Below are 20040 nucleotides of genomic sequence, written 5' to 3' on the forward strand. Positions count from 1 at the left end.
GAGTTAGTTTGGAATTATTTATATTGTTATTAATTATTTTGTTTCTTTTCTTCTCTTCCTTGTTGACCAAAAAAACCAAACAAATAAACATAAAAACAACAACAAAATACCACTTCCAACCTCTGACTTCAACAGTATTTTTCCAGAACAGATCGTGTATTGAAACATAAACGTATGTGCCATGAAAATCACGACAAAAAACTAAACAGATGTGCCATCAAAGGTGGCCTTCTGACATCAGAGGAAGATTCTGGCTTTTCTACGTCACCAAAAGATAATTCACTGCCAAAAAAGAAAAGGCAAAAACCTGAGAAGAAATCGTCCGGGATGGACAAGGAGAGTGTACTGGACAAATCTGAGATGAAGAAAGACAAAAACGATTACCTGCCCCTCTACTCGTCCAGCACTAAAGTGAAGGACGAGTACATGGTGGCGGAGTATGCTGTTGAAATGCCCCATTCCTCAGTGGGAGGGTCCCATTTAGAAGACGCTTCTGGAGAGATACACCCACCCAAGTTGGTTCTCAAAAAAATCAATAGTAAGAGAAGTCTGAAACAGCCCCTGGAGCAAAGTCAAACCATTTCACCCCTATCCACTTACGAAGACAGCAAAGTTTCCAAGTATGCATTTGAGCTTGTGGATAAGCAGGCATTACTAGACTCAGAAGGCAGTGCTGACATCGATCAAGTGGATAACTTGCAGGAGGGGCCCAGCAAACCTGTGCACAGCAGTACTAATTACGACGACGCCATGCAGTTCCTGAAGAAGAAGCGGTATCTCCAGGCTGCAAGTAACAACAGCAGGGAGTACGCACTGAATGTGGGCACCATAGCTTCTCAGCCTTCTGTGACACAAGCAGCCGTGGCCAGCGTCATTGATGAAAACACCACAGCATCCATACTGGATTCCCAGGCACTGAACGTGGAGATTAAGAGCAATCATGACAAAAACGTTATTCCAGATGAGGTCCTGCAGACTCTGCTGGATCATTATTCCCACAAAGCTAATGGACAGCATGAGATTTCCTTCAGCGTTGCAGATACCGAAGTGACTTCTAGCATATCAATCAATTCTTCCGATGTACCCGAGGTCACCCAGTCAGAGAACGTTGGATCAAGCTCCCAAGCATCCTCCTCAGATAAAGCTAACATGTTGCAGGAGTACTCCAAGTTTCTGCAGCAGGCTTTGGACAGAACTAGCCAAAACGATGCCTATTTGAACAGCCCGAGCCTTAACTTTGTGACTGACAACCAGACCCTTCCAAATCCGCCAGCATTCTCTTCCATAGACAAGCAAGTCTATGCGGCCATGCCCATCAATAGCTTTCGATCAGGAATGAATTCTCCACTAAGAACAACTCCAGATAAGTCCCACTTTGGACTAATAGTCGGTGACTCACAGCACCCATTTCCCTTTTCAGGTGACGAGACAAACCACGCCTCTGCCACATCAACAGCAGACTTTTTGGATCAAGTAACTTCTCAGAAGAAAGCTGAGGCACAGCCTGTCCACCAGGCTTACCAAATGAGCTCCTTTGAACAGCCCTTCCGTGCTCCATACCATGGATCCAGAGCTGGAATAGCAACTCAATTTAGCACTGCCAATGGACAGGTGAACCTTCGGGGACCAGGGACAAGTGCTGAATTTTCAGAATTCCCCTTGGTGAATGTAAATGATAATAGAGCTGGGATGACATCTTCACCAGATGCCACAACTGGCCAGACTTTTGGCTAAAAAAAAAAAAAAAAATGTGTAAATAATACTGGCACTTTAGAACAGATTAATCGAGAGTGGGGTTACTCTGTAAAATGGAGTGCTGTACAGATCTAAGAGCAGTGCGTTCATAACAAGCTGATAAGAATAGCAAGATAATCCAGTAACTGCATTTCGTTTGGTTAGTCCGCATTCCTTGAACTGCCTTACGTGTCGTCACCGTTAGAGAAGCGATGCATTACCTGTTTTAGATCAGGATCTTGCTATTCACCCACACCAAGATAAAAGAAAAAAAGACTTTCGCACAATTGTTTCCTAACTGATAACATTGTACATTTTTAGGAGCGTAGTAATTGTGTGAAAGCTCCTCATACTGTTCTGAGTTTTCAGCAGAGTATTGCACTTCAGCAGGGAATCCGAGGAGACGTCACAGACAGTGAACTTAAAGTTTCAATGTCAAGAGATTATGGCTTAAATAAGTAGTTTGTCCTAGAGGGGGTAATAAAAAGAAACCACCTTTAAAAATGATATGCCATATACCCTTGGTTTTCATTTTGCATTATATTGACATGTTTTTTTTTTTTTTTGAAGAAAAAAGTAATAAATCTGATAGTCTAAGACTCCACTATTTAAAAGCCTAATTACTTTTAAAGTATGCATACTTTCAAAACTTTTACCAAAACACACAGCTGTTGAAGCATTCACTTCTCTGTGGAAGTGTGCATATTGGTGTCATTTCTTTGTACAGGTAAACGTAGATATTTTTTATGATTTTTCATGTGCAAGTATCAAGGTTTGAAGTTTTAGTAAAAAAGAAAAATTCTGTAGATTACATTCCCAAGAAAATAATGCTTACACAAAATGTATATTCCACGTTTTAAAGCTGAAATGTATTTTATTTTACACACTTCAGTTGACATAGAGCACTTAGAATTAATCTGGTATTTTTGATTTCTCAAAGTTAAAATCATAGATTTTTTTTTTTTTTTTTAGGTTTGGTATGGTTGTGTCATAATCATCTCGTAATTGACAATTTTGCTTTTTGGCAATAAAAGAAAGTTGGGATATCTTCGGACTGTAAAACCTGGTTTAATTCTTCTCTTTCTGGACTCTTGATAGATTGGATAATTCAACAGTATCCCAAGAAACTAAAGAAATGGGCATTTAATTGCTTACTTAAGTTACATTTAAGTGAATACCGCTCATGACAGATTTACAAAGCGGAAGTGCTTACTGACTCCAGTAACTGCAATTTCTTTTCCAGCTAGATGAGTGATGGGAAATTTTTTGTTGCATTTCAAAATCTAAATAAACTACAGACTTTATCCTTATACCACGAATGTTTTTTTTATATATGTATACTTTGTCTTAAAACAATACAGCATGCTACAATAAATAATGCTTTTATATATACACACACTTTTATGAAGAATGATGGTTTGAGTTACACATCGGACAGTTTTAATTTTTGGAGACTAACCTTCGTTACATCGACTCTACATCTCTTTTATTTGTTCCACCTTTTTGGGTTTCATACTTTCCATTTCGGCCATCTTTATCACAATGCACCAGTGGTGATCTGAAACCAGTACCCTTGGGAGAGGACCCTCTTGCTAACTTCCATTTTGACTTTGCTGTTGGCCCTGTAGATCCGCGTGCTTTGTTTCAGTGTCGAGTATTTTATCCACTTAAATTATTTTTCTTTTATTTAATGATATCCCAAGACTGTTCTCATAAAGAAGGGAACAAAGAAATATCCTCCCCCAGTATCCTTCACTTACACTCATTTATTTTTTAAAATGTTGGTATTTTTATGACAAGGAATATAAGTTATGTTTAATATGGTATCCTCTTCGCTTTGTTATAAGACTTTGCTTGAAATCATAGTTTTCCCATTTGACAGCTTTGCTGTCAGATCTTCAAGAACTTTAGACTTCTTTGAAGTAAATATTTTAAGTTCTGCCATTATCGATCTGAAGACTGACGTGTGTCTGTGGCGCATCAGATAACCACAGGGCCGCTTCATCAGATGAGGTGTGATGGGACCGTGTGTACCCTAGACGGGTGCTTGTATTCTCTCATAGTACTTTAGATAAAAGCAGACATTTATTTCCTAAGTTGAGCCTGATTAAAAACACGGTGTGGTTCCACTGAGCACTTGACACATTTCCTGCACAGTGTAAGGGTCTGTCTCTAACATCACCAGCACAGTTTTAAGAATGTGATGGTTGCCGGGCAGTACAGGTCAGCTTAGGAAGAGAAGCCTTCAAAAACGGAAGTTCTGTAAACAGAATTCCAGGTGTTGCATTCCTGTCTTAAACACGTTTCTTTAAATCCACACGACAGTATGGCGGCAGACTTTTCTACTGGGTTGTCAGCGTCCGAGGTGACTGACAGCCAGCTAACTTCCTGACTCACCAGTTCAGTGTAGTCATCACTTACTGTGAAATCGCAGAGGCCCGCCAGGCTCAGCTTGTCCCTTCTTCCTCCGAGAAGCATCATCTCCACACGCTGGGCTTCCCTGTGTGGGCTTAGAAAGCTTTCCTGCCTGATACCCTTGTCAGTTCACACTTCTCATTCCTTGAAGTGAGCAAATTCTTCTCGAAGTGTATGTAGCTCTAACACCCTCAGCTTCTGCTCACCAGGAGCCCGTTAGGCTGCACCCACTAGACAGGGCGGGAGCCCTCCAACATCAGAAAGCGTAGTTGCTGTTTTGAGCGTCAGTTCTTACCGCACACGTATTCCGTTGGGTTTGGAATAGCTGAGTAGTTCCTATGGGGTTTTTTTTGTTTGTTTGTTTTTTGTGGATCTACGGTGTGCATGTGCTACCTAGTCAGGTAGGAACCCACCATCTTAGCTCTGACTCAGGGTGCCGCAGTGGGTCATTTTATCTCTGATGAGGTAGAAGGGGCCTTGTGCTCACAGCAAGCTTTCATTCCCACAGATGAGGGACACTTGCAAAGTGCCAGCAAGGTTAGATCTTTGCCACTTCTTTGATTATTTTTTTATTAATTTGGGCTTTTAAAGGGCTGTTAAAAAAAAAAAAAAAGAGGCCGGGAACCTTTGAGTAGGCACACTGCGTACCGAGCTCCCTAGAACCTTTAACTAGAGTTCATCCTTGTTCAGTGTATTTACTTGAAGAAGCACTATTATAATCAATGAGAATCTATTCGAGTCTGCCATTTAATTTAAACCTTTTCTGTTTCAGATTGCTTTATTTCAGGGAAATAATTTTCCAGTTTTTGCTATATTCTGCAAATAAAAACCGTGTGTTTCCTTTCTTCCACCTAAACTTTGGTAGGAAACAGACTAAAGCAGACAAACATTTCTTGTTGTGCTTGTTGCTTTCTTTAATCCAATGGATAAAAAAAAAAAAAAGTAAAACCCTGTAAACATTATTTTATTTTTTTATGCAATACCATGCTGTAAATACGGTTCATCGAGTAAGGATGCGCCTAAGATTGAACCTTTGATTCTGCACAGTTAGAGTTTATATATAAACGTGTCTTGACAATCAAGGACTTGACGTGAGTCTTCCTTTATGATGTTTATCAATGTCGTGCATTCCATTTGTCTGAAGTGAGTACCAATGTGCTGATTTGTATGGTCTGAAAGTATGTAATGTTTTTACAGCTTGTTTTTAAGACTGTAAATATGTACAAACCAGTCACAGTCCCGCTCTACGTTAGGAGGCGTGTGATGTTGTCCTGTATGTAAGCAATAATACATGGCAGTGCTAACTTTACAAGTAGCATCAGGAACGTTCTAGAGAAACATTTCAGAGTTGTTAGTTATCCTTGCTTCACTTAATGATGATTACCTTTAATCAGTTTTTATAAGCAAATTCCACCGTTCCTCCTGTTGGAACGTAATACTGTTTACACAGCATTCTCGATGTTGCAGGGGAGACAGGCTAGATCTGGCTTCGTCTGTCCTCACTCTCACTAAGCATTGAATGGCCTTACCACTCTTGTGCAAAGGTGGAGGAAGACCGCAGGACTTAGTGCCCATCACACTGAAGGAAGGGGTGTGTTTTTGTTTTGTTTTCCTGCTTCTGTAACCGCTACCTAACTCTGTGGTTCGCTTTGGGTTTTCACATGTGTCTCTGTTCTAGATTCAAGCCCGTTAGTGTTGAGGTCACTTCAGTTCAGTTGTGAGGTAGGTAGATCTCTTCATATTTCATAGCTACATTTCAATGACTCTAAACTTTCTACTTTGATTTTTAGATACTTATTTTTCAAGCTTGATTTCTCAGCTGACCAGATGAATTTACTCAACTTCAATACAAAGAAAGACAAACTTATAGCTTGAAGTGAGTAGATATTTACTGTACAGAGCAGCTCTCTGAACACCCATCACTGCTTTAGAAACAAAGCCGCCAATTTATAAATGATTATGACCTACATTTTATAGGGAAAATGTTTTTAATGCTAGTCATTTATATAATGTGCTTTGAAGGATTTGCTAGCCCACTCCTGTCACTTTTAGTACACTGGGACCTTTTCTATGTAATGTTTGCCTTTTATTATTGTAGCAAAGCACTTCAGTAGAAAGAATTTTGCAACAATATGGGGGAAATTTTTCATTGTCGGGTTTGAATTATACTGGATTTTATCTGTCTAGTCTTACTTGTCTTTATTTTAATGCTGTCTGGAAGGGACCTTGGTACCCAAATAAAGCAGGTTAACCTCATTGCTTCAAGGGCATACTGTGTAGTGCTGAGTTTCACCTGGGAATCTGATGACTTTGAAAAGAAAAACACGTTTATAAAAATTGTACAGACGAAATTAAATGTATGACGGAAATCCCGACGGTGGAGCGCGTTGGATTTTCTGAGACATAGTGTTATTTTCCTGGAGTCCCTTATGCCTTCTTTGTATTCCAACCAATAAAAGAAAACCTTGTTGTTGAAAGCGGTAGGCTGCTAGGATATTCTGATTATTCAGTATTGCTTTCCCTGTCCTGGTCTCTGGCCCCTCTCAATCGCTGTAAACTTTTGTTTCCTACTTCCTATTGCTAATTAAACATGTACATAATGGAGAGGCTGTTGTATAGAACTGAATGAATTGGGTTGCTGTGCTTGAATGGGTAGCTACATGGAAATATTGGATGGATACGGAGAATTCCTAAGATGCCAGAGTAAATTTACGTGGGAAAGGGGGTGTCTTTTCCTGGGAAGGCCACAGCAGATGGTCCCTGCACCCCAAGGGGGTCAGCGGGAGAATCAGCTGCAAACTGCGTGTCAGGCACGCGGGGCCTCCCTTCCCTTCCCTTACAATACGAGCACTAAAGTTCAGAAGTCTACTCAGGTGAAATTCTTTGCAGTGAAACTTAACCACATTGAAATTTTCACTGCTAAATGCTATATTTGTGATATTTTTAAATACAAACTTTTACACTGCAGTCAGCAGCCTAATGATTGAAATTTAGCCAAGATATTTTAAAATAATAGTTATCCTCCATGTATAATTGTTTTTAAACAATTGGGAGGATTTTCTGTTGAAAAATTTTTTTTATCATTGTTTTAAAAAAAAAAAAAAAACCAAACCATCTTGCTTGAGCCCCCATTTTATACCACGAGTGAGTCACTGAGCCATTCAGATGCAGTGACGGCGTGTTTCATCCCTGGTCACGGGACATGAACTGACATTACACGGTTTAATGAGTTCATAGCTTTCGGCACAGTTGTCACAGTTCACCTCGCCTCTTGGAGTTTATAATACTGTTTTGTGTATTGTGATACTAAAGGAAGTTGTTTTACTTTATTTTAAATTGAATTATTAGATTAACTTATATTTGCAAATTCTGCATTTTAAATGTGGACACTTGGCTGTTTGAAAATAAAATACAGAATACAAGTTTTATGAATAATTTTCTAGCTGAATTTTTCACAGTACTTTGAACCAAATAACTACTGGTAAATATGCAAAAAAAAAAATGTGGTACCTAGTTATTCTGGAGGAAAGGGTGTCCGTGTGGGATTAATATCCCATAGGGTGAGTAAATATCAGGGCCTTCACTGTAGATTGCTGTGAGATGTTACTAGTTCTAAGATCAAGTCAGCTGTTAACTGTCATTAACTATTTCAGACTTGAACCGTGTTGAAGCATAGGGCTAAGAATATATACTGCTTTTCCTTTACAGATAAGATTCCATTAACTTCCATCCATAGCATACATGGTTTGTTTGGGGTTACCCCCCACCCCCTCCGTTAGTGTAGATAGACCTGTATTCATCCACCAGCCACCTTGCCAGGACCTTGTCTTCTGACAGTGGGATGCGTTGTAAAAAAGCAGTTTGCAGTTAAGAGTGCTGCCTCCGTTCTCGGGACAAATGTCAATTAATTGGCCCTTGCAGAAGTCAGTGCTCAGACCCTGGCTCATTGGCACGGTGCTGTGACCAACTGTACACAATGGTACCACTGATGGTCTACTACTATTCATTTCCTGGATCCCGGTTCTTGAGTGATTTGGCTTGGTGGGAAGAGGGATGGGGAGACATTCTACCTGACACTTCTCCCACCTTCTGAAGATTCTATGAAAAAATAAAATTGAAGTCACTTGAATTAATGTGTTGTCACTGAGTCTTACTTGACAATTTATCGCTCACAAAAATGATTTTTTTTTTCCGATCGGTGTCCTGATAGACCACACTTCCCAGCTGTTCAGTCCCCCGATTTTCTGAATCTGATGGATATTAGGATAAACAACATCCACTTCCCAGATCAAGAGTCAGTGGAGGCCAAAGTGAAAATGGGAATCATCCCCCAGCCCCCTCCTCCCTAGCCCAGTCATTTTAAGACCGATCAGGCAATCAGAACAAAACCATTTATCCATAGACTTAGGCATGCCTATGGGTAAAGGCTGGGGTGAGAAAAAAAAGACTCCAAGTAAGAATGGTATTTTCCAGTGCCTGGGGAAAGGCAGGTTAAAACAGCCTCCTCGCCTTGTGAAGTGGGGTGAGTGCATTTGATCCTTTGCCTGTTTGCTCACACGAATGAGCTTAAAGTTGTAACCTTACTGTTCCTACTTTTCATGTCCTTAAAGCTGAAACAGATACTCCTGCTGTGTGGGGAAGGGAGTCTAGGGGAGAGCATTCCCTGGGCTAGGACTTGGCGTTTCCTGATGACTTGGATCTTCACTGACTGGGGCTCAGCCTTCGCCCTGCACTCAGCACTGATCACCTACTTACCAGACACTGTGCTAAGTGCAGATAGTACATGGCTGAAGCTACCAGTATCTTTCTTTAAGAAAAGAAAGAAAAAGACTACGTGTTTTACCCACATAGACATCAGTGCACCGTGTGAGTGAGATGCTGGGCAAGTACTGAAGAGGTCGTCCAGTCCTCGGACACTGGAGTTACAGGGGCTTGTGAGCTGTCACGTGGGTGCCAGGATTCAAACCTGGATCCTCTGCAAGAGCAGCCAGTGCTGTTTAGCCATTGGGCCAACCCGCCTACTAGCATCTTAATCGAAAGCATTGTGGTTATCAACCACAGATGACGTGTCACAGTGTACTTCGTATGGTTAAGGCGAACACTGGGTGTACAGATGTGTTGGTACTGTGCTGCACACCTCAGGTGGAATTCCTTAATAAATAGGTAAGTGGGAAAGCATGGTTATTCTCTGCTTCAGCGTGGTTTCCTAAGACAGGTACAGCTTAAGAAGCCAGCTCCAGAAAATAGAAATACGAGAAGACCATTACAGAGGAAAAAGAACGTTGTCAAAAGTTACCCTCAATGGAAACGGTTAGATTTATGGGTAGTATTTAAAGCCCGGAGTGCGCAACTGGGGATGTCTGCTGGAGGTGCTGGCCTGTCAGGCCTGGGTAATCCGTGCTCTGCGGGTTTAAACACAAGGGTGACACTGTCCAGAGGATCACCTCTTAGTGCTAGGACGATGGAAATGGTTTCCTGGCAGCAGAGGCGAGGCTGGTGGGCACGTCTTCCGTGGATAAGTGTTAGCATGTTGACTTCTGGTCTCACACACTGAAGCAGGTCCCTCCAGACTACAGCTGTGCCTTACAGCGCCCCCATCTTCTCCAAAGTCTTTGAGCAACTGTAAACCCAAACCTCCTGTGTGATCTCCCTTTGACTGGGAGCTGCAATGCCATCACTTAAGCCGCTTCTGCCAGTGACAGAATGAGACTTGGGACAATTGCTGGAGCACATTGGAGTCAAAGGACTTCCACAGGTTGTCCTGGATCTTGCTAAATCACCTCGCTGAAGCCACTTAACTCTCCTGAGCCTCATTGGCTTCCTTCTACACCATGGCAGAAAAGTGTGAATTATAAAGTAGTCGATAGATTTGCATGAGGAAAAGGCAAGGCCCTACCTGAGCAAATGATTCTGAGGCTGGGGAGACAGTTCACAGTTTAGGGGTGTGTGTGTGTGTGTGTGTGTGTGTGTGTGTGTGTTGCAGTTATGTGAACATGAGTACAGGTGCCCAGTACAAGCCACCCAACCTTTATGCTAGGAATCTGCAAGAGCAGTGTGTGCTTTTAACCATTGAGCCATTCCTCCAGTCCCCTTGGTGGCAGAATGAACACTGCTTTGTATTAAAACATAGAAGAAACTAGCAGAAACATTATAAAAGTAAAGGAACAGTAAATTGGAGTGGAAGTCTGAAATTTCTCACATCTGTTTGGAAGTTTTCGTTTTTTTGTTTGTTTTTGTTTTTCTTTTTCTTTTTCTAATTTTTAAGTTGGTTCTTCCATCATTTAACCCCCACTCCCATACTTGCTTCTTTGTTTTCATCCTGTGGCCTCGCCATGTATGTGATGTCGCAGGTACATGCTAAAGAGCTGAGTTAAGTTACAGGATGCCCTGCCTCATTGGGGTTAAGTTTATGTGTGTGTTTTCAAATAATGATAGTTCAGAAAAATGCAAATATTAACCTCTCGCTGAGAGGTCAGAGACCCGTGGGTTAATGTGTAAGCTTCTCGAAGGTGTTTAGTTCACAGCCTCTCTCAAGCTGTCTCCCATAAACATCCTTGAGTCATCGGTGATTACACATTTTGCATGGTAGAGAAGGTATCAAGGGTGCTGTTTGAATTCATCCAAACTGGCATTCCGATGAGGCCATGATCAAGCAGGAAGATGCTAGAATTCAGCACTTAATGCAAACTTCTAAACAGGACTCCCAAAGGAGATGCAAGAATCTGGTGTCAGCTAGATGTGGAATATCCTCTAACCCCAGCATTCTTCAGGCTGCTGCTAGCGATTTTGAGTTCAAGGCCAGCCTGAACTTCGTAGTGAGAAAATAAGGAATCCAAGGTTACTGGGAAATTAAGGATCTTCTTAAAATGTGTTGGGCCTGTTTCCCAAACCTTGGTGTGAAAAGGGTCAGAGCGTCAGGTCAGGACAAACCATGCTCCAGCTGAGCAGAACATCATCAGCGGAGACCGAGTGGAGAATAGGAGGCCAGTGGCTCCAGCCTTTTCCCTGCTGCAAGGGGCCAAGGGAAGAAGCGAATCCCCTGGCTCCTCAGTAGGAACAACTTTGCTCCATGCTGGATTCGGTTCAATGTGCTCTGTCCTATAGTCAGTCAGAATGTCAGCTCACAGTGGGGACAGGCTTGTGAATGCTATGTTAACCCTTTGCAATCTTCCTTCCCTTTACCACACCTATAGCCCAAGCCAACCCAGGCTTACCAGGGTTCCTGCAAGTTTCTGCACACCCACACTTGTTCACCTCTAGTCCCTGCTCTAGATGTAGAAGCCTTTCCCAAGTTTCTCAGCTCAGTCTGGAATACCCGTGTCCCTTATCTTGGCCCTGCAGTTGTCTGCTCCCCGGTTCTACCACTACGAACACGGTTTTCTCTCTACAAGGCTAAGATTCCCCTCTCCACTCTGTCCTTCGGATCCTCAGAAGAGCCTGCCCCATTCGACTGATGAGATCACTTACAGTTGCAATGAGGCATGTTTCCCTAGCCTGGTTAGTTATCTACTGTAGTGGTGAATAGTTAATCTGTTTCGGCTTCCAGCAGGTCTCGTGTGCACTACACCCGTCCAAAGCTTTAGATTCATGAATGAAAGACAGACAGACAGACAGACAGACACACACACACACACACACACACACGGCTTAGTTTTTAATATGCCTAACTAGCTCAATGGTTGGGCACTCCTAAACCTCCCCAGGGATAGCACACATTCCCCTCCCATATTCCTGAGTTAAGATTTTCTAAATCTATGTTTTATCTTTGGTTCCCCAGACCCAAGCAGGGGAATAGCCCCTGAGGCTGCTTCCTCGGATTCTTACTGCTCCCCTATCATGGCGATTCTGCCTGTTCTTCTTCCCCCTCAGTCCTTTGCCCATGCAATCTAAAAGTCCCGCCTCTATCTCCTTGCCCAGCCATTGGCTGTACAACAATCCTTTATTACCAATCAAAACTAGCTGGTGGGGGGGCAGGAACCCTCAACATGTGGAAGTGCTTTGGGGAGGTAAGCTAAGAATTTGAATCGATTCCCAACAATCTACAGTGCTGTGCTTATCATAGGAGAATCTGAGGAGTGGTCTTGCTCCTGTGTCTCTTATGCGTTGGCCCCAGTGGTTGATGATGTACAGGTATTTGGTGGGTTTGCCTGGGAGGGAGGGTCCAGGCACTAGAGTTAATGTGAGGGTGCAAAAAGATTCCCTCCAAGGTGCAGTGCTCAGAGTTTGGTGTTCTGGGACGACAGCATTAGGTGGTGCGGTTTCCAAAAGAAAAGAAGCAGAGTAAGGTCTGAAAAAAACAGATCACCGATCTGGATTTCAGTCCCCAGCAAAACGGTCCATAACTCCCACCGGTGGACTCAGCAGTCTTAATGTGAACTCCTTGTAAGGAGCTAGGAGATAGGGCCTGGATACATCAAAGACCTTGGGCATGGTCATAGTAAAAGGAGCCAGGGGCTGGAGAGATGGCTCAGTGGTTAAGAGCACCGACTGCTCTTCCAGAGGTCCTGAGTTCAATTCCCAGCAACCACATGGTGGCTCACAACCATCTGTAAAGGGATCTGATGCCCTCTTCTGGTGTATCTGAAGACAGCTACAGTGTACTTACATATAAAAAATAAATATTTAAAAAAAAAAAAAAAAAAAAAAAGGAGCCAGGGCTCCGGGCCAGACCTCACTCTATTCAACTACGTTCTCCAAGGTCTGCCGTTGAGGCTTCTGTGCGTGACATTTAAGGAGATAAAGGATGCCAATCAGTGCTGCTGCCATCTGGAGAGGCTGCCACCGTGGCCGTAAAGTAAACAGGACGTCCGCATCACGTGCTTTCTCAGGCTTCCAGGTCCTGGCTGGTAGCAGGTGGCAGGTGGCTACTGCTAGGAGAATGACTTTCTCTTGTCCTAAGGCAAACCCCCAGAGTCAACAAGTGCCTCAGATCCTGGATGAGAAACCTGCTAGACAGGAGCTGAGGATACCTGAGAGAAGGGGCCCTGCCCTCTTACTCACCCCACCCAGGAAGGGAAGGCAAGGGGGGCTCTGTTCTCCCTGAGGTCACGCCTCTACTCCTCTGAGACCCAGGAGCTCCTCTGTCCCACTTTCAGGAATTCCCAGCAGTGCTTCTAACAGTTCCCTCACCCCACCCCCACCCCCCCCCCCACCCCACCCCACCCCCATTTACCTAGGACTTTGATGTTCAATTCAAAATCCAGAAAGGAGCCAAGCTGAGCAACACGCACCTGTAATCCCCAACTGAGGCAGGAGAATTGCTGGGAGTTTTGAGGCCAGCCTAGGCTACGTACTAAGTTCTAGGTCAGCCTGGACTGTACGGAGTAAGACCCTGTTTCAAACAACAAATGTGGCCCTGGAGAGGCGGCTCAGCGTTTAACAGTGGACATAATACTGCCCTGTGGAGAGCCCGAGTTTGGTTCCCAGCACCTGTGTCAGGTGTCCACAACCACCTGTAACTCTAGGGCATCCGGCACCCTCAAGGGTACTTGTGTGAGCATGCATGCTCACACACATGCACACACACGCGTAAATGTAAAAGAGTAAGCATAAAACAAAACTTTTAACTTTAGAATAGGCATGCCTTGAAAAATATATTTCAATGACCTAGCATATTTACCTTGTAGCGTCAGGGGCAATGTTTACACTCTTTCTTGCTATTAACATTTTGATTAGAGGACTGGAGAGGTGACTCATTGGTTAAGAGTTTTTGCTGTTCCTCCAAAGGACCTGAGTTCAGTTCCCATCAGGGGTTTTGCAACTCTGTAGCTATAGTTCCAGGCATCCTATACCTCTGGCCTCTGTGGCCTTTGTGTGCACATACACGTGTATAGACACAAAGCTATACAAGGTTAAAGATAATAAACCTTTTTAATTAGATGAAGTAGCATTTTGAATAAAGACAAACACTGTAATACTAGAAATTCCATAACTGCTATAGATGGCTGTCCACCAGCAACGGAGGGCCTTAAAGAAAGCATCAGTGTGTCCAGCCCCGCCTCAGACCAGTCAAGTAATGAGGTCAGAGTCCTTAGGGCAGGTTTCCAGGTGGGGGTTTTTTCAGAACCTACCCCTAGATGATTGTGAAGTGCAGACGGGTCGCAAAGCCCTTGTCAGTCCATCCTTGCAGCACCCCTCCTTTGGTCTGGAGTCCAGGCTGTGCACATATGTGCCGATCTCACTGTCTAACGTCTTCAGTCTGCTTTCATATTTCTGTTCTGCTTCACTCTGTCCAAGCCCTGATCCTGTCCCCAGCTTCAGACTTTCTGACAAAAGAGCTCATCTTCTAAGACAGTGGTTCTCAGCCTTCCTAACGCTATGACCCATTAATGCAGTTCCTCATGTGGTGGTGACCCCCGGCCATAACTATTTCATAACTGTAATTTTGCTGCTGTTATAAATCATAATGTAGATATCTGTGTTTTCTGGTGGCCTTAGACCGCCCTTGTGGAAGCATCAACCCCTTGTTTGAGAACCTCGGTTCTAAGGCGTGGTTTCTTTGCCAGCCTTCACACCGTCGTCTGGAAGGAAGGACATGAAGGAGCTTCTGTGTGCACAAGTGCACAGAGCCACAGCCTCGCCATGGGGTCCAGCCCTGGAGCCTGAGTTCTTACTCAGCTGAAGAAGAAGAGTTTAATAGCCGCGTTATATTCTCACATAACTGTGGGCTGTAATAACAGTGAATCCAAACAACAGATGGATAAGGACTACAGGGAGGGGGAGGGGCTACTTTCATCATGGTTGGATTCTTCATGTATCTGATGTCTATCGCTGTGTAAGAAACGGCTCTCAAACTGATTTTTTGTTTAAAGCAGTCGCCATCTTTAATCCACTCTGTGAGTCAGCAATTCGGAGCTTGCCCAGTGAGAACGGCTTGCTCTACAATGCCCAGGACTCCTCGGCCACAGGCAGGAGTCGATTGAAGGCCTGTTTCACTCACAGTTGGTCAACACTAGCTGTCCCAGGAACATCCACATACTACATGCATACTACATACTACATACTACATACTACATACTACATACTACAGTAGAGCATCGGAATCTCAAGTGTGAGCCGTGTGACAGCCAGGACACCTGCTGCCTTTGTTACTTAGCTTGTGAAGCCAGTGTTATTTCTTCTGTCAGGAGGACTTGCAAAAGCCCACTCTGGTGAATGGGAACAAAGTCCCATCTCCTGAGGGAATCTCACTTCCTATTTTTCAAAAATCAGACACGATGGAATGCATTAGTGCAGCCATCTTGGGAAAGTCCGATTGGCCCCACACAATCTGTCTTTTTAACTTCTTAATCCCTTTCCTCCTTCAGACTCTAAAGTAACAAGTACTTGTTGTAAGAAAAAAAGAGCCAATACGACTCTAGATGTACCCACTATTTTACTATCCCGGTTCCTCTCTCTAGAGAGAAACACAATAGACTGATCGTGTTTTGTGTGCACAGGATACCTCTGTAGACATGGTTTACAGCGCACCACTCCTGTGTCCTGCGACTTGCCGTTCGTACTCATTGTGTGATGGGCAGAGATTCGTGTCAGTACACGGCAAACCACCTGACTTAAAGGGCCAGCTGTCCTCGTATGGCTCTGTCCTAAATTAATCCATCTTCCGCCAAGGGACTTTAGGTTTTCATACTTTCAAGGATTAGAGTATTTTGTTGTCCTTGTTGTTTTAAGGTTATAAATTAACATGGCAGGGTATACTTTTTCTTTGCAAACGACTGAGTTTCTCTAGCCTTAAAATGGAAAACAAGGCAGGGACACATTTATTCCAAGGTTTAGAAGACAGCCTTTGAAGGAAGCTCTTTTTTTGTTTATTTAGAAAAAAAGAGTTTATTTCAGGAAGCAACGTAACAAAGAGGGGTGCGTCTCCTTTTCTCCTGCCTTGAACTCAGGCTGACATGGGTTTGCATGTGGATTTCTCACAGTTCTGGCTGACGCTTAGGGGTAGGCTCCCTAGAGATTGACAGCAAGCGGGAACCCAGTTAACAGCAAGGTAAAAAAAGTGTCAAAAGTCACCCAAAAAGTGACGAACAAAGAAGACTTTCTCGGCCATGTAGGTGACGAGATGTCCGTGGTGTAGATCTTAGCAGTGTGCCATTCTTCAGTCTGTCCATCCTCTTCTCAAAGACAGCTAATCCGAGATGCACTCTGGTGGAAATGAGGGGTTTGCTTCTTCAGAGAAGGGCTATTAAGACCCCTCTGAAAGCTGAGGATGTAACTCAGTGGTAGAACAGTCCAGCACAGACAAAGCCCTGGGTTCCACTACCGGCATTGTAAAGCCAAAACTGAAAACAAAGCCCCATAAATGAATGAAACCCAATTTGCTGGCCGCAAAGCGCTGATCAAACAACATAAAAAAGACTTTGGGGGCGTGGTGCTCAAGTGAGACAAGCCAGGCACAAAACGGTAAATGCTGTACTATTCCATGTAGAGGCTAGCTTATATCCCGGGTAGACAGGACAGACAGTGGATGGGGGCACAACGGGAAGGGGCGGCGGAGTGTGCATTTTCTGTAGGAGGTGATGAAAAACGTTTTGGACATAGTGTTGGATCCTTGAGCAACTAATTCCGTGAGCGAGATTAACTACACTGAAACTGTACAGTGAAAATGGCCCAGACAGCAAACTTTATGTAAGGCACCTTCGCAGGAACAACTTCCCTGGAGTAGCAAAGAGAGGATAGGGCGCCACCAGTGTTCCCGGGCTTCGCCTTCCCTTTTGTTTTAAAAGAACAGCTTCTATTTTTAGGGATTTCACACAAAGGCTTGTGGGCGTGGGAAGTACTCCCAGCTGCCCTCCTGTTTCTCAGAAGCCCACATGGAAGCCTGGCAAGTTATTTAAGGTTTAGGAACTATGCCAGATTGAAAATGGAGATAATTTAATCTCCCTGTATATTAATTCCCACCCCTGGCCCTGCAACCCGAGCCCTTGGAAACCTGATTTCGCCTCTAAGAAAGACGCTCCCGGATCCCTGCTGAAGTAGTGAGGGTCACCCCCCCTGCCTCTCAGCATGCCCCGGGGCGCTTTCTTGTCTCTAGAAGCTCCATTCCCTGCCAGTTCCGTGTCACCCGGCTGAACCACCGCCCTTCAGGACAGGTGGTGCTCAGGGCCTGGGTCTCAAGTCCAGATGCTCGGTCCCGACGCTGGGGCGGGAGACTCAGGGCAGGTGACCCGGAGCGCGGCCACGTGGCGGAGCCGGGTGGGGCGGGCGTGGCCTCCGGAGCCCGGGTAGGTGCAGGTGAGGGTCCGGGTACTGCTCCGCGGAGGGGAAGAATGGCCAGGGTCCGGAGGACCTGACCCTGGTGCCCAGAACCTCATCCCGCAGCCTCCAGATCTCCTTAGGGTAACCTGTCCGTTCCTCGCCCCACGTTCGCTCAAGTCTCTAGAATCTTTTCTCCCCGGCAGGATGGGGTGCACGGTCGGTTGCCTCAGCCTTTCTCTCTCCCTCCCTTTCTTCTTCCAAATGTCACAGGGCAAGGTCCCTAGCCTCAGGAAAGCCAGATCAACTCCTCTGGTGGGCCAGAACTGTACTTTTCTTGCCTGCCCTATTCTGGCTAGGGTCCAGGGGCCTCTCAAGACAGCCCCCAATCCTCTAGCTCTGCCTGCCCTCACCACCAGATTCGGGTTCCAGTGAGACCCCAGTCCCCTTGCTCTGAGCCAAGGGTTCCTTCCCAAGGCACTGGGAAAGAAATGTGGGGCAGCTGGTCAGTCAGCATAGACCATTCCCCAATATTTCAGGAGTTCAGGGAGTAGGGAGTGAACTGTACGGGTTCCCATGGCCTCAGGACAACAGGAGATGAAGTGGGCTCTGAACCATGAATGGGGTACTGAAGAGGCCAGTGGGGAGGAGTCCCCAGATGGGGCCAATAAGGTTCCTACTTCACCCACGGCCTTACTCAGTGCAGAGGAAGCTGGACAGACAAGAAGCAGCAGCAAGGGACGGAGGGCCTGGCCTGACAGAGTGATGTTTGCTTTCCAGAGTGGTCTCCCCATCTAGAGTATCAGAACCTCACTTCCTGGAGAATGGCCCAGAGGTCTCCACAGGAACTTTTCCACGAGGCAGCCCAGCAGGTAAGCCTGGTCCAGGGATGGCGATGGAGCTGGCAGAGGCCAGCGGGACAGACAGATGTGAGTAGAGGGGTGTCCGTGGCAGTGCAGTAATTTTTTTTTTCTTTTTTTTTCTGGGCTGGGGACCGAACCCAGGACCTTGTGCTTCCTAGGCAAGCGCTCTACCACTGAGCCAAATCCCCAACCCCGAGTGCAGTAATTTCAAAGCAGTTATCTCAGGTTTACTTAGGCATTGAGAGCATACCTCGGACAACGATTAGCCGTGGGCGGAAAGCCTCCTTTGGCATTAGCTGTGATGTGCTCGGTCCTCTGCCCCACCCCCCATCATGGGAATAACTCAGATTCGGGAGGCTGAGACTCAGATGATATTAGCTCCTTTTAATAACAAATCAGACCAGTCAGAAGGTACGTTTATGTCTAGAAAAGCTCATCTTCTGAAACAGATTCTGTTGTTTCTGGGATGATTTTGTTTTTTTGTTTTTAAGTCCTTGCCTATATATATATATATATAATTTCATATCTCAAGCTCTGGGTGCAGAGCTGAAAGTCAGGAGGTGGTAGGGAATCCAAGCTACATGTTAACCCCCTTTCATGTGTGCCCGATGTCCGTGAAGGAATGCTTCCCGAAGACTGGCGGGCAGTAGATGCTTGCTCAGTAAGATACACCACTCTGTCTCCTTCCTCAGGGGCAGAGTTTATTTCTCTGACCTTGGCACTTACTGTAAATCCTCACACTTAGCCCCAGGAATGGTCAGGCTGCTTAGAAATGAATGACTAGGACCTTAGAATTGATCCTCAAATGTACTTACTTCATCACAGGCTGGGGTGTACCTCAGGGGTGCAGCACTTGCTCTGTGTGATGTCCTGGCTTCCATTCATCACACTGCCAAAAAAAAAAAAAAGAAAGAAAGAAAGAAAGGAAGGAAGGAAGGAAGAAAGGAAGAAAAGAAAAAGGAAAAAAGAAAAAGAAAATTACTCTTGGCTAGAACTATCGATTCTCGGGCAAGAAAGCTTGGAGCTGTGTTCTTGCTGTGGGACCCAAAGACTTGGGGACCCTCAGAGAGTTCTTTTTTCTTTTCTTTTTTTTTTTTTTTTGGTTCTTTTTTTTCGGAGCTGGGGACCGAACCCAGGGCCTTGCGCTTCCTAGGTAAGCGCTCTACCGCTGAGCTAAATCCCCAGCCCCGTTCTTTTTCTTTTTTAAGTGGACAGTGGGTGAATGTCAGTTGGCTGACCAGATGAAGAAATACCAGGCAACTGTAGTGCCGAGTCAATCCTTTTAAGCTCCTCAGGAGAATGCCCACTCTTAAAATGTGTGCCACATTACAGAAACACGGAGATCCATCACTCTTAACAGAGCTTGTTTAAATTACGTGTATACGCTGTGTCTGTGTTTGCATCTGTGCACACGTGTGCATTGCTGGTGGAGGCTAGGGGAGGGAGTTACTCCCAGGAGCTGGAGTTACAGATCCTGTGAGTTGCTGAAGGTACAGGAACCAAACGTCTGCAAGAACAACACAAGCTCTTACCTCTTCCATCCCCCATCCCCCTTTCTCCCTCTCTCCCGCCTTGTCTAGGGTACCATTTCTTGCCTGGGATGTTCATATCCTCCTAACATCTTTCTCCTACATAGTTCCTTCTGTAGCACTGACCTGTGCATTTGACTTCTTTTTTAAAAAAAGATTTACTTATTGATTTTATATATGTGAGCACACTGTAGCTGTCTTCAGACACACCAGAAGAAGGCAACAGATCTCATTACAGATGGTTGTGAGCCACCATGTGGTTGCTGGGAATTGGACTCAGGACCTCTGGAAGAGCAGTCAGGGCT

At 44.8% G+C, this 20040-nt stretch overlaps 1 protein-coding gene across 5 annotated transcripts in view; it reads left to right on the forward strand.

Annotated features, from left to right (window-relative positions):
* Znf148 (zinc finger protein 148) overlaps window positions 1–7584 on the forward strand; it is a 111905-nt gene extending 104321 nt beyond the window's left edge. For 3 of the 5 annotated variants that reach the window (XM_032900142.1, XM_032900140.1, XM_032900139.1), the window contains exon 9: window positions 136–1734. In XM_032900142.1, the coding sequence (XP_032756033.1) occupies window positions 136–1734 (1599 nt within the window). Of the gene's footprint in view, window positions 1–135 lie in introns of all 5 variants that reach the window. The other 2 variants (XM_032900138.1, XM_032900143.1) reach the window with 2 other exon arrangements.
* Window positions 7585–20040: the final 12456 nt, after the last annotated feature.

This window comes from Rattus rattus, chromosome 4 (genome assembly GCF_011064425.1).
Source record: "Rattus rattus isolate New Zealand chromosome 4, Rrattus_CSIRO_v1, whole genome shotgun sequence".
NCBI lineage: Eukaryota > Metazoa > Chordata > Mammalia > Rodentia > Muridae > Rattus > Rattus rattus.